Source organism: Myotis myotis, unplaced genomic scaffold (genome assembly GCF_014108235.1).
Source record: "Myotis myotis isolate mMyoMyo1 unplaced genomic scaffold, mMyoMyo1.p scaffold_m19_p_5, whole genome shotgun sequence".
NCBI classification, from domain to species: Eukaryota; Metazoa; Chordata; class Mammalia; order Chiroptera; family Vespertilionidae; genus Myotis; species Myotis myotis.
In genome coordinates this window covers 6203636-6217897 of record NW_023416357.1, presented here as the reverse complement: position 1 = coordinate 6217897, position 14262 = coordinate 6203636, and the positions used below count along the sequence as shown (strand labels likewise).

At 36.5% G+C, this 14262-nt stretch overlaps 1 protein-coding gene across 5 annotated transcripts in view; it reads right to left on the bottom strand.

Moving 5' to 3' along the window:
* Positions 1–14262, bottom strand: part of NIPBL (NIPBL cohesin loading factor) — a 181763-nt gene that overhangs the window by 60323 nt on the left and 107178 nt on the right. For all 5 annotated transcript variants that reach the window (XM_036308338.1, XM_036308342.1, XM_036308341.1 and 2 more), the window contains 5 exons: positions 12259–12441; positions 7399–7596; positions 7073–7144; positions 6885–6974; positions 3890–3993 (listed from right to left, as the gene is read on the bottom strand). In XM_036308338.1, the coding sequence (XP_036164231.1) occupies positions 3890–3993; positions 6885–6974; positions 7073–7144; positions 7399–7596; positions 12259–12441 (647 nt within the window). The remainder of the gene's footprint in view (positions 1–3889; positions 3994–6884; positions 6975–7072; positions 7145–7398; positions 7597–12258; positions 12442–14262) is intronic.

Sequence of the window (14262 nt, the reverse complement as noted above, 5' to 3'; positions counted from 1 at the left end):
TCTTAGAGAAAGTGGAAGGGAAGGGGAGTGATAAGAGAGAGAAACATCAATGTGAGAGAGACCCAACAATTGGTTGCCTTTTGCACACGCCCCAACTGGGGCTGAAGATTGAGCCTGCAACCCAGGTATGTGCCTCTGACCAGAATGGAACCCAGGACCCTTCTGCAGTCTGTGGGCAGATGCTCTATCCACAGAGCCAAATCAGCTAGAGCTTGTCTCTCTCTTTAAAAATCAAACTCATGGGAACCCTCTGCACTAATGGCGGGAATGTAAATTGGTATAGCCACTATGAAAAACAATAGTGTTCCTCAATATATTAAAAACAGAACATGTGATCTAGCAATTATATATCTGAAGGAAGACACTAATTCAAAAAGATATCTGCACCTCCATGTTCATGGCAGCATTATTTATAGTAGCCAAGACATGGAAGCAACCAAAGTGTCCAATAATGAATGAATGAAGAAAATGTAGCATGTATGTACAATCGAATATTATTCAGTCATAAAAAAGAAGAAAATGTTGCCATTTGTGACAATTTGGATGGATCTTGAGGGCATTATGCTAAAAGAAACAAGTCAGACAGAGAAAGACAACTATTGTATGATCTCATTTATACATGGAACCTAAAAAGCAACAACTGAAGTCACAGATACGGAGAACAGACGGATGGTTGTCAGAAGTGGGGGGGTGAACAAAATGGGTGAAGGTGGTCAAGAGGTACTAATTTTCAGTTGCAAGATAAAAAATAAGTTCTGGGAATGTAATGTATAGTATGGTGACTCTAGTTAATAACACTGTACTGTACAGCTAAACCCTGAATATCATAAGTATTAGGGGCACCTATCCGCAGCACAGTCCAAATATACGTATAACTTTTGACTACCCCAAAACTTAACTACAGTCAGGCCTTCACATCTGTAAATTTAACTGGTTGAAAACAGTATTTTTGATCCAAGGTTGGGAATGTAAAAATACCATTTTTGATCCAAGGATATGAAACCTGAAGATACCAAGGGCTGACTGTATTTACTGAAAAAAATCTGTTTAAAAGTGGACCCATGCAGTTCAAACTAGTGTTGTTCAATATCAACTGTATATATGAAAGTTGCTAAGGAGAATTTAAAGTTCTCATCACAAGGAAAAAACAACTGTATCTATGTATGATGATGGATGTTAACTGGATTTATGTTGTGACCATTTTGCAATATATACAAAAATCATGTATATCTGAAACTAACAGAATGTTAAATATCAATTATAACTCAATAAAAACATCAAATGTATGGTATTTATTTTTTGGAATATAGGCAACAAATGAGTAAAAAGTGGTATTTTTTTTATTCCATAAAAAATGAATAAAAAATGGAGAGCCTGATTAGGAGAGAGGATTTACTTAGAATTTATGTTTGCAGAGAAGGGAGAACCAAGATGGCGGCATAGGTTAACGCCGGAGTTTGCTGCTTTGAACAACTACTTCAAAAGTGAAACCAAAAAACGGAAGGGACATCACCCAGAACCACAGGAACGCCGGCTGAGTGGAAGTCCTACAACTAGGAGGAAAGAGAAACGCATACGGACACTCAGAGGAGGCGCAGTGCTGAAGTCAAGTTCTGAGGTGCGGAGTGCGCGGAGCGGGCTGGCGGCGGTGGAGGGCGAGGTTGGCGTTTTCAATCGGGAGGGAGTCGCAGACTCTAAGCTCCAGATCCAGGCGAGTCTTTAGGGACCCAGACTCAAACGGGAGAAGCGGGACTGGCTGGCTTCGGTCAGAGCGAGTGCAGCTTTCTCTCTGAGCTTTGCAGCGGGTGCTGGGACTCAGAGAGGCAGAGCCCCTGGGGACAGGACTGAGAGCCGCCATAACTGCTCTCTCCGGCCCACCCTGTTGATCTTGTGCGACCCGCCCCGCCCAAGCCCTGCACAGAGGCATTTGCCGGATAGCCTCAGGCAAAGGCTAGATTAGCACCTCCCTAGAGGACAGAAGTTCTCTCACTGCTGACACAGCTGATTCTCATAGCCACTTGGCCTGGAGGTCAAACCCTCCCTGGAATTAGCTACAACAATCAAGATTTAACTATAAGACTGCGAACAAAGACCACTAGGGGGTGCACCAAGGAAGCATAACAAAATGCGGAGACAAAGAAACAGGACAAAATTGTCAATGGAAGATATAGAGTTCAGAACCACACTTTTAAGGTCTCTCAAGAACTGTTTAGAAGCCGCCGATAAACTTAATGAGATCTACAAGAAAACTAATGAGACCCTCGATCTTATATTGGGGAACCAACTAGAAATTAAGCATACACGGACTGAAATAACGAATATTATACAGACTCCCGACAGCAGACCAGAGGAGCGCAAGAATCAAGTCAATGATTTGAAATGCGAGGAAGCAAAAAACCCAACCGGAAAAGCAAAATGAAAAAAGAATCCAAAAATGCGAGGATAGTGTAAGGAGCCTCTGGGACAGCTTCAAGCGTACCAACATCAGAATTATAGGGGTGCCAGAAGATGAGAGAGAGCAAGATATTGAAAACCTATTTGAAGAAATAATGACAGAAAACTTCCCCCACCTGGTGAAAGAAATGGACTTACAGGTCCAAGAAGCGCGGAGAACCCCAAACAAAAGGAATCCAAAGAGGACCACACCAAGACACATCATAATTAAAATGCCAAGAGCAAAAGATAAAGAGAGAATCTTAAAAACAGCAAGAGAAAGAAACTCAGTTACCTACAAGGGAATACCCATACGACTGTCAGCTGATTTCTCAACAGAAACTTTGCAGGCCAGAAGGGAGTGGCAAGAAATATTCAAAGTGATGAATACCAAGAACCTACAACCAAGATTACTTTATCCAGCAAAGCTATCATTCAGAATTGAAGGTCAGATAAAGAGCTTCACAGATAAGGAAAAGCTAAAGGAGTTCATCACCACCAAACCAGGATTATATGAAATGCTGAAAGGTATCCTTTAAGAAGAGGAAGAGGAAGAAAAAGGTAAAGATACAAATTATGAACAACAAATATGCATCTATCAACAAGTGAATCTAAGAATCAAGTGAATAAATAATCTGATGAACAGAAGGAACTGTTGATTATAATAGAATCAGGGACATAGAAAGGGAATGGACTGACTATTCCTGGGGGGGAAAGGGGTGTGGGAGATTCGGGAAGAGACTGGACAAAAATCGTGCACCTATGGATGAGGACAGTGGGTGGGGAGTGAGGGCGGAGGGTGGGGCGGGAACTGGGAGGAGGGGAGTTATGGGGGGAAAAAAAGAGGAACAAATGTAATAATCTGAACAATAAAGATTTAATTAAAAAAAAAAAAGAATTTATGTTTGCATAGCAATCATGCAGTAGTTTAGGGGGTAAATGGTGGCTCATGAAGATTACAGGAAGCAATTCCTGGATGCTGTCATTGTTGTTTAAGTTATTATCATTGAAAAAAATATCCTGCTATTCCATGAGACTACTGAGCAACAAAGAGCTCCTAGGAAAGACAAATCACAGAAATTATTTTAAGGCCTAAAGCAATGACCCTATGGAACATAGCTTTACTCTTTCACCACTATATATGATTAAAGGGAAATTTAGTGTATTTCTTCATTTAAATAATCCAAATTTTTGAGACAATGAAAAAATTAAAAAGTGAAGAAGTCCAGGCCAATGCCTCTTTCAATGCAATGATTTTCTTTAGAATATTTGTAGAATAGTTCTTGGATTCAAGTTGTTTTTTAAAGAAAAATTTCAGTTAGACTCTCAAAAAAGCAACCATGAATTTTCTTTGCATTATTATTTACTTTATGTAAACTATGCAATTTACATTGAACACTTTAATTTCAAACATCAGATATTAACTAAATTCATAAATTTTGCTTTAGTGAGATACCTTATCCATTATACCCATTGCTTTAATTTTAGCAGATTCACTGCCGAGTTCATTAAGCTGATGTTTTCCTAAGAGTAGTTCCTGAGGAATTTCATCATCATCACCTGAAAAACCAAACCGAACAAATACAGCTTAGGTAAGAGAAATAGCTCAAAATAGTAAGCCTAACTTTTAAATAAAATTTCTGAACACCAAACACTTATAAAACAACAACCTAAGACAGGGGTGGGCAAACTTTTTGACTCGAGGGCCACAATAGGTTCTTAAACTGGACCGGAGGGCCGGAACAAAAGCATGGATGGAGTGTTTGTGTGAACTAATATAAATTCAAAGTAAACATCATTACATAAAAGGGTACGGTCTTTTTTTTTTTAGTTTTATTCATTTCAAAGGGGCCGGATAGTTTGCCCACGGCTGACCTAAGAGATCTCTGTAAACCTCAAGCAAACCCTGAATGAAAGAGGATAGTGATTAAAATTAGAGTTATAAGATGGGAAGAGGAGATAAGTTATCTTTACTACTTTGGATATACCCTAAACCAAGCTTTCTGCCCTAATAGGTTAACCTGCACAGACTACATCAACAGTCTCCCATGCCCTCTGGCTTCTGTTTAGGTTCAGCCAGTGGGGTGCCCAGTCAAAAGATCAAAGAGAAGAAGAGTGAGTGAGGTCAGGGTATTTGTATCCACGACTCCTTCCTTGCAAGGTCTCAAGGTGCCCATGTACTCTGACCAAAAGGTTACCATTTTTTGAAGGCAGCTCACTGTACAACTTCTTTTCTCCTACTGAGTAAGCTTTGGTTAATTCTCTTTACCCATATTTCTCTGGGTGTAGACAGTAACAGTTCCATGACTGTAAACCCTGGATTCTGGAAATATTCTGCCTCCACTTTTGTAATTAGTCTCTTTGTAAATAATTCCTTCTCAAATTTATCCTCATTTGAGAGTGCCCTATCTGTTGGGATCTTAAATGATATAGAAGACAAAGGTTTCTCAACACAGAATTGGAAAGTTTTAAAAATGAAGAACTGATACTCTCAACAACAGGGAGACATATTAATAAAACTCAGGCAAGTAGCCGGAACCGGTTTGGCTCAGTGGATAGAGCGTCGGCCTGTGGACTGAAAGGTCCCGGGTTTGATTCCGGTCAAGGGCATGTACCTGGGTTGCGGGCACATCCCCAGTAGGAGATGTGCAGGAGGCAGCTCATCGATGTTTCTCTCTCATCGATGTTTCTGGCTCTCTATCTCTCTCCCTTCCTCTCTGTGAAAAATCAATAAAATATATTTAAAAAAACAAAAAAAACCCAAAACTCAGGCAAGTAACTCTCACAAAACAAATACTTTCGAAGTAGAGGGTAATATACCTTTCATGGCATTTTCAAATAAACACTGTAAGCAGTATTTTATAGAAATTTAAGTTTTATATAGTTATGATCTTTACATATTATTGTAAAACTAGAGGCCCAGTGAATGAATTTGTGCACTGATGGGATCCAGCTGGCCTGCCCCAATGGGAGCCATTGAGGGCAGGCTGGCTGGGGCGAGGGGCCGTGGGTGGTTTGCTTGGGGTCGGGATCGCAGGTGTTTCAATTGTTCCACCGTTTGGTCAATTTGCGTATTACCCTTTTATTATATAGGATATATAGGATGATTACATTATTCTATTGTATTCTAACTGGTTTACTATTCTATTTTCTATATTAGACTACGTATTACATCAGGTCATTGAATAACATCATTTTAAGATTTTTTTATAACATTAATAAGAAAAAACAATTGATTGCCGGCTGTGTCCACTGTCTGTGTGGAGTTTGCATGGTCTCGCCGAATCTAAATGGGTTTTCTCTGGGTACAACGGTTTCCTCCCACCTCCTCGGGATGTGCATGGTAGGTTAACTGGCGTGCCTAATTCATCCCAGTCTGAGTGCTGGGGAATGTATGAGTGCACCAGGAATGGCATCCTGTCTGGGTGTGGTCCCACCTTGTGCCCTGAGCTGCTGGGATAGGCTCTAGCCACCCACAACCCCAACCTGGAATAAATGAGTTATAAAACAATCATCTTGCTTTTTATTAATCTTTCTTAAATGTATGTATAGCTCACATTTATTTCAATGTTCAAAATAAAAGTGTTTTGGGTCTTTATTTAGAAATTTGGTGATGTTTTTGTGACTAGAATTCTGCCACAGGATTTTAACTCTTTTTTTTTTTTTTTTAAATATATTTTATTGATTTTTTACAGAGAGGAAGGGAGAGAGATAGAGAGTTAGAAACATCGATGAGAGAGAATCATCGATCAGCTGCCTCCTACACATCTCCCACTGGGGATGTGCCCGCAACCCAGGTACATGCCCTTGACCGGAATCGAACCTGGGACCTTTCAGTCCACAAGCCGACGCTCCATCCACTGAGCCAAACCGGTTTCGGCTGGATTTTAACTCTTTTTCTATCAATTAGCCTGTGATAAAATTGGCTTCATTATACACTGTTTCACTTGAAGTCACAGTTTCCAAGAACCTACTGAGGACATTAAGTGAGGAGTTACGGTAGTTAAAGCCAAGGGCTGGGACATTTATCTTTACTTCTCTAAAACTAAACATACTATTGACAAACAGTAAGTATTCAATAAATATTAGCTTTTAGGATAAATGATTAGAGGGATTGGTTCCTTTTTTTGCATCTTTGCTCATATTAGCTTCCCTCCTTCTGTAGGGCCTATTCAAGTCTCATCTGCATAGACTTCCTTAATTACTCTAACTTGTGGTAGCTGCACTCTCAGGATACTTAAAACATATTAATAATTAATTTAATACTTGATTTTTATACTAAAGTTTTCAGTTTCTTGATATAATAGACTAGAATTGACAACTAGATTTTAAGTTTCTTGAAAGCACAGATCATGTGTTTATATCCATTAAACTAGACACATAGGTAAATAAATATATTTCAATTTGATTGTATATTTAGAGATAAAAAAAATACTTTAAAATTATTTTACCAAATGCAGTAAAATCCATATCTTCTAAATTATCCAAAATATTTTCTATTGAGGCTGTGAATCTCTTAAAAGTTGAAGAATCCATCATTTCTGTAACACAGGAATAGAAAAAGCTTATTATGTTCACATTCCAATTAGAAAATGGAAGTTGAAGAATATGAATGAAAACAAATGAACTAAAATGTTACCTTCAGGTGTTAGTTTTGGTTCATAAGCTTTCCTCTTCTTCTGTTTTTCTTTTTTCTTCATTTTTCTAGCAACTAAAATGAACAAAAAGAAATACTGAAATGCAGGAATGACAACTTAAAATATTTCTATTTGTGTTTCTATTTTCTTCCATTAATCAAATATTTAAACAATAATCACTGTCAATCCAAACTAAATTATATACTTTTGTCTTGATTAAAAATTAGGAGTTGTTAATTAAGTCATAGAAATATCAAATATTCTTCAAAGATAAAGCCCTAAATTTAAATAGGCTTATGTAAGAAATCTGTTGACGCTGATGAATTACCCTCACTAAGGCTGGGAGGAGGAGAGTAATCTTCCATGTCAGTATCAGATGGACTTCGGTTTCGATAACGACCACCACCTGAACTCCTTCTTCCTTCATGAGAGTGGCCACTTCTCCTATGATCCCCAGAGCTTCTTCTGTCACGCTCTTCATATTCCCAAGCTTTATCATCATCTTTTTTATGTCGTTTCCTAGAGGCTAGAAGCAAATCCCCATGACAAATAATTTACCTCATTTAAAAAGACTATTTAAATTTGTACTTTACAAATGAACCACATTGGAGGTAGGGGGGAATCTACATTGTATGGGACTATGAAATTCTGAGTCATTCTGTTTAACTAGAAATATAAATTAGGGTATAGAAATGATTAACACTTATTTTAGCATTACCTATTTAGAGAAAGATTTTTACATAAACTCAGTTTGCTAATAAATATAGATATGAACGTTGTGAGAAACCACACTGCTCATTTCAAAGAAGTATTCAGTGTCAGTAAAGACAATATCTAAACTTTAGGATTAATTAAAACGTGTAAAACAATCTTTATCTAGGATTTGGATGAAACACAGAAACACCTTAAAGCATTTAAATTTTTAATGGGGAGCATGGTTTGGAGGAAAAGCAAACTTTTGAGAAAGTGTTACAGAATATGGGTAACTGTGTATACAATCAGTTAACAGCCAAGTTAGGCCCACAACTTAGCTATAAAAATTCAATAGACTTTGGTAACCTAACATCACAAGCCTATAGAGATAGAATAAACGTGTATAGTTGTACATACTCATATACAATGAATTCAGTTCTCCAGCAGTACACTTGCTTAAGCCCAAGAAGAAAGCTTTTAAGCTTATGCACACTACCTAAGCATATTTATGTATGCTAGTTTGAATCCTTTTCCCACTCTTCCAGAAGTTTGAGCATTCTGCTAAAATCACCAGTGCTGAGAGAAGCTGTTAGGCAGAACTGGCAAACGGATTTTATCAGACATTTCATCTCTGATCAACTGGGAATAGCTGGCTAGAGCATTATGTTGAGAATAATTCTGAGCTCTGAGACAGCATCATATTTCAGTAAGAAAGACTGATTCAGAGGCAAGGTGGGGTGGGAAGAGATTAACCAAAGAACTTACATGCATATATGCATAACCCATGGACACAGATAATAGTGTGGTGAAGGCCTGGGGCACGGGGTGGAGTGGAATGGAAAGGGTCAATGGAGGAAAACAGGGTACACCTGTACTACTTTTAACAACAAAGATAAATTTTAAAAAGATAGAAAAAAAAACCTGATTAGAAGTATCTGTTCACTGATTGCTGAAGGGCAGTGTAAGTGACAAATATTTATCATACCTGCTCTAGGGTATAGCACCACCAAGTTAAAACCAAGATATAGAACTAATGTGTTCTACTTGGGATCATACACTGGCTATTGTAGTAAACATTTGTTGACAGAATCTTCTAGTCTGTTGATCTAAATTTGACACTCCTGCTTTCTTGTAACTGGCTTCTATGCTGGCTCCCTATCTATGATCAATACTCAAACAGTACTTAAGACAAAACTCTTGCTTGAGTTCTCTACCTGTACCTGTGTCCTTGTGTGAATAATCAATGTCTATATCCTGGCTAATTGTACCATTACATGCCACCCCAGCTATTTCTAATCAAGAATCTAATTTTGTTTTTGGTTCTGGATCATTCTGTCCAATCTGCTGACAGTATGACAGAAAAAGATAATTTTGTTTCCTCTTCTTTGTGGTCATAGGCTTGACAGAGCAAGACGGTTCATAAAAAGGACAAATGTAAGTGGATATACTTAAGCCATCAATGATTTTCTTCATGATTAGGTATAAATTTGACTATAAATTATGTAAAAAAGAGGTAGGATTTCCTCCTCTTTTATGACTAAGGTACACCCCAGTACATTCTTTTAGTGAGGGGATGCTTTATATATCAATATAGTTAGGTGTGTGTGTGGGTCAGAGAACAGGTCTTTTATGGATACCGTTCACTAAATGTTTTTTCAACAAGTTCTTGAAATATCTACCAAATCTAAGGAATGACAACTAACTAGTAATATATGTATATATGACCTCAAATATGACCTACTCAGCCTTTTTAAATTTTAATTTCATAAGAAATCTATTTCAAGCTCAATTCTATTAAGAAAATGCTTGAAAAAAATCTTATAGTTGTTAGCAAGTACACACACTATACTGTATTGGTAGTAATTTTCAGGCACTGGAAAACTTTTGTTAAAATTCACTAAACTTTAGGCTGTTTGGATGAAAACGAAATTGAAATTAGAAAAAAAAAACTTCTATGATATAATATGTGTTGCAATAGGCTATCAGGATCCCAATTCATTATGACTAGCCTGTTCTTTCTCTGTTTCTCTCATTACTCTGGAAGCAGGGGAGGTGCTTAATAGAGGGTGGGGCAAAAGTAGATCTATGAGTATGCAAAACAAGAGTTTATTCTTGTATTATCTGTTAATTACTATATTATTTTCTATCTAAACAATTGCAAACCTACTTTTGCCCCACCCTGTAGAGAGGTACATAAAATATGACTTGGGAGTTTTCTACCCTCCCTTTCACTTTTCATCTTTTCTCTCTTTAACTTCTTATATTTCCCCTCCTCCTACCCCAGACCTTATATTTGTGCTGTGACTTCCAAATCTGTGTGACCTAACTTTCAAAATTCTTCCCCCTCTGCTTTAAATAAACTATTTCCTTAGTTTTAGATTTTGGGGAAACCAATTTGATTGAATTGCAATAAAACTTTGTTTCTAAAATTCTCTAAGTAGCATAAGTTTGCTACTTATGTTCATACTACATCTGTATTTTGTATTGCACTATATTTTCATTATAATGTTTTTCTTGTGGTATAATGACAATTTGGTTGTTTGTCAACTATCAATTAAAATCCTTTTATCAAAAAGTAAAATAAGATAAAATCCTTTTATCACTCACATCAGTGGCCCCAGAGTTGACTTTTATATATAAGTTGTACAGAAATAAACCAAGAAAAACAGGAATCTGCTCTAAGATCTCTTGAAAATCCCAGAGAAATTAAAGATCAGTTTCTCTAACTAATATTAGTTTTCAATATACTTGGACATAAATATAATGGGATCCAGGGCTTTAAGATGAAACTATGTGCTCCCCTAAGATGAGACAATACCTCTCATAATAGAAACAAGGAAAAGAATAATGGATACATTGATAACAAACATGAGGCATGTGTGGCTCACTCCCCTATTTTACACTTTGTGGGCACTTCTGATTATGCTGTCCTTTCTACTTAACTGTGAGGTAGCTTTAGAATTCTCATCAGCTTAATAATACAGGAAGCCACTCTCAATTAATGGGAGTTGACGTGCTATTTGAAATCAATCTGCAATTAAGGAACTTTTTTTTTTAGCTATTCTCTTTAGGAATGACTGATGTATTAGGGGGAGAGAGGAAGAATGAGGAGAGGCATGTATATAAAGGGTAGTGAGTTTCTGAGTCACTAGGTCTCCTTTCTCTTCTCTCTTCCCAGAGCATATGTTCCCAAATGATCAAAATGTGTGATTATAATAAAAAATATTAACTTTAGCCACTGAAATGTAAGGCATGTAAATACATCTCATGATAATACAAATGATAACAATTATACATATAATATGTCAGATTAACTTTGCTATATATTTTATTTCAATTTTAAAACTTTGTTCAGATTTGTTCAGTATTCATAATCTACTGCTCATAGCTCAAGAGCTCACAATTTTAAGACGATCAGAGTAAATGAACATTGATTAAAAACTTTGGAGGAGGTGAAGGACTTCCATCAGCAATACACATTTAAAAATAGCAGCATGCATCTGTCCTTCCTGCCCTTGCTTGTCACACCTCAATCTATGGACACTAGGTGAAAAAGGCAGAACACACTGGTGGTCTTCCCACTTCTTTTGGTCATAATGACTAAGTCAGTTGGCACACAAGTGAAGATCTCCCACAGTCTCTTTCCACTGAATGCCGTTTAAGTCAAACAAGGTTGCTGACCCCTCTTGGCTAGGCTCAATTCTCTTGCTCCAGAAGAAGGAAGATAGGGATAAAAGAGAAGAACTTTTTCAGTGGACCAGTAGGAAGACAGGCGAGGTATAGCAAGTCTAGTGCAAAGACAGGTGATCACAGTGTTGTAGAGAGGTAGCTGTGTAGTGAAGAAGCCAGCTCTGGAAAACAGTGAAACAAGGGAGGAATTCCAGGACACAGCTGGGCAAAAAGGAGAAGCCAGGTCCAAACCACACAGATAATCGGTAATGTGGCTAATCCATTCATAATTTAGTGATAGTATGGTTTTAAATATTTTTTCACCAGGCTATCTCCTACGTGTCCTTTAAGACTCAACTCAAGTGTCACCTCTTCCAGGAAGTGTATCCTGAACCCCCAGTATGATTTCTGATGCCAATCCAATGTGTTCCCACAGCACCCTGGATTTACTATTATCACTGTACTACAACTGTTTACACCTCCCCCCTCCCCATTAGAATGAAAGCTCTTCAAAGACGGGCTACATCTTATCTGTATTTTTTTATTCTTAGTGCTTAGCATATACCATAGTAGGAGCTCAATAAATGTTTGCTAAGTGCACATAGACACATACGTGTTATCTGACCACTAATTATAGACCACTAAAATTTTTTTTCTTGGTGCCAACTGATCTCATCTTTCACATATATTTTAAGTAAAAAGAAAAAATCCTGCTATATTAAAAATTAAAATCACTATGCTTTTGCTAACCCAAAAAATTATAAATGAGACAAACACATCAATCTGCTTTTTAATTCTAAAGTAATAATAGTTATGTGATACTTACATTCAAAAGTTCCATCACTATCGTTATCTTCATCTGAACTGATTTCAGCATATTTTGGTTTTTCATTAACTGTGCTACGCTTGCGTTTATTCATTTTCACACGTTCACAAAGTGGCATGGTGGATTCAATTTCTGCCAGGAGTTCAGGGGGTAATTCTTTTAACACTGATTGATCTATACTACCTATTAATGAAAGTTAAGAAAAAGAGGTCAATCTGAATATAAAAGAGAAATTTTAACTAAATTACCACAATGAAAATAAAATATAAGCATTTACAAAAGTTTTCTAAGTCACTTTTGTACCTTAATAAAACCCATTTATATTTAAAACTAATCTTAATCCTAAACTGATAATGCAGTGTTTATACATTATTTCATTATATAACAACTTTAAAAACATGATAATAATAATAAGTAGCTACATCATTAATTTTTGATATAATGCCCTCTGAAAAAGCTTTCTGAAACTAGAGATCCACTGGCATTATCAAGTATATTTGGTGGCTATATATGGTGGCTAGGACAAGAGTTTTATATGCTTTTATCTATCAATGTCTATTTGAGAGGCATGATAATACCTTTAGTATTATGGAGAATTTCCTCAAACAGAAAATACAACATATGCATTTAATTGAAAATAATAGGAACATGAAAGATAGGTTAAATAGAACAAAAATATTTTAAAATATAAATGTCTAGAACTAAAAATAATTCAAGTCTATTATGAAATAAGTTCATATTTTCCCATGAAAGAATAAAGGCAGGATAAATATCAATATAATCCAATAAAAGCTATTAACATAATACTACCTAATCATACACATACACACACAAACACACAAACAGTTGTTTAGGAAGAAATTAATTATCATCCTGTTGAAAGCTAAAAAAATAAAAGTAAAAGCAAAATCTATTTTTGAGGACATGTTCTGAATGATTATTAAAGATGACAATTTTAACTTTACTTACCCATGTAAATCTTGAAATGCAAGTATAAAAATGATGTCTTGCCTGCTAAATTTTAGTGACTGGGAGCAAAGAGTACCATATTGGTTTATAGCGGGGAATATTAGTAATCATATAATCAATATTAATATGGTAACGTTCAAATGACAATAGTGCTTACGTAAAGAATGAAAACAAATCATTGACTAAATGATTGACTAAATGATTTTAGTATTGACTAAAATAAGTTCAAAGCCTCAAGAATATACAATACTAATAATTTAAGAATATAAAACAAATTATTATTTTAAATGGAATCATTTTTTAAAAAAATCCTTACCCGAGGATATTTCTTCCATTAATTTGTAGAGAGAATGAGAGGGAGGGAGGGATGGGGAAAGGGGAAGAGAGAGAAAAACAATGACTGGTTGCCTCCTGCACCCACCCCAACTGGGACTAGGGATCAAACCTGCAACCAAGATATACCCTTGACTGGGAATCAAACTTGAGACCCTTCAGTCTACAAGCTGACGCTCTAACCAGCCAGGGCTATAAGATTATTAAAATCAGAAGGCATCATAAGAGTTAAGAAGTCCCAAAGTCACTGATTTGATAACAAAGAGTTTTGTTTTGTTTTGAAATGGGAAAACACTCCTGAGATTAAAATAAACCACTTCAGTTAATGAGCTCTTTGGAACTAAAGCTTCAGATAATGGAAACCAGTCATGTTCAGAAATAAACCAAGAAAACTCACATAAACCTCAATTTTATAAGCCATAATAAACATCTTAGGCAGGCATACTGTAGTTCAGTCATAATTCTTTCAATAACCTACCCATATTACAGAGGAGCAGCATCAAATAAATCTTTAACTCAGGACCAAAAAAATATTCAGCAGTGCAGGTTACCAATCTGACGCTCTTGTGACCCCTAAGTGAGTTAACATGGTTTGAAGACTCATATTTTTTGGTGTTAACGGTCCCTAAATGCAAGCCAACTTCCTTATTTGAAGCCACTAAAGGAAGAGCATCCAAGGAGTATAATCTGCTGATGACACAG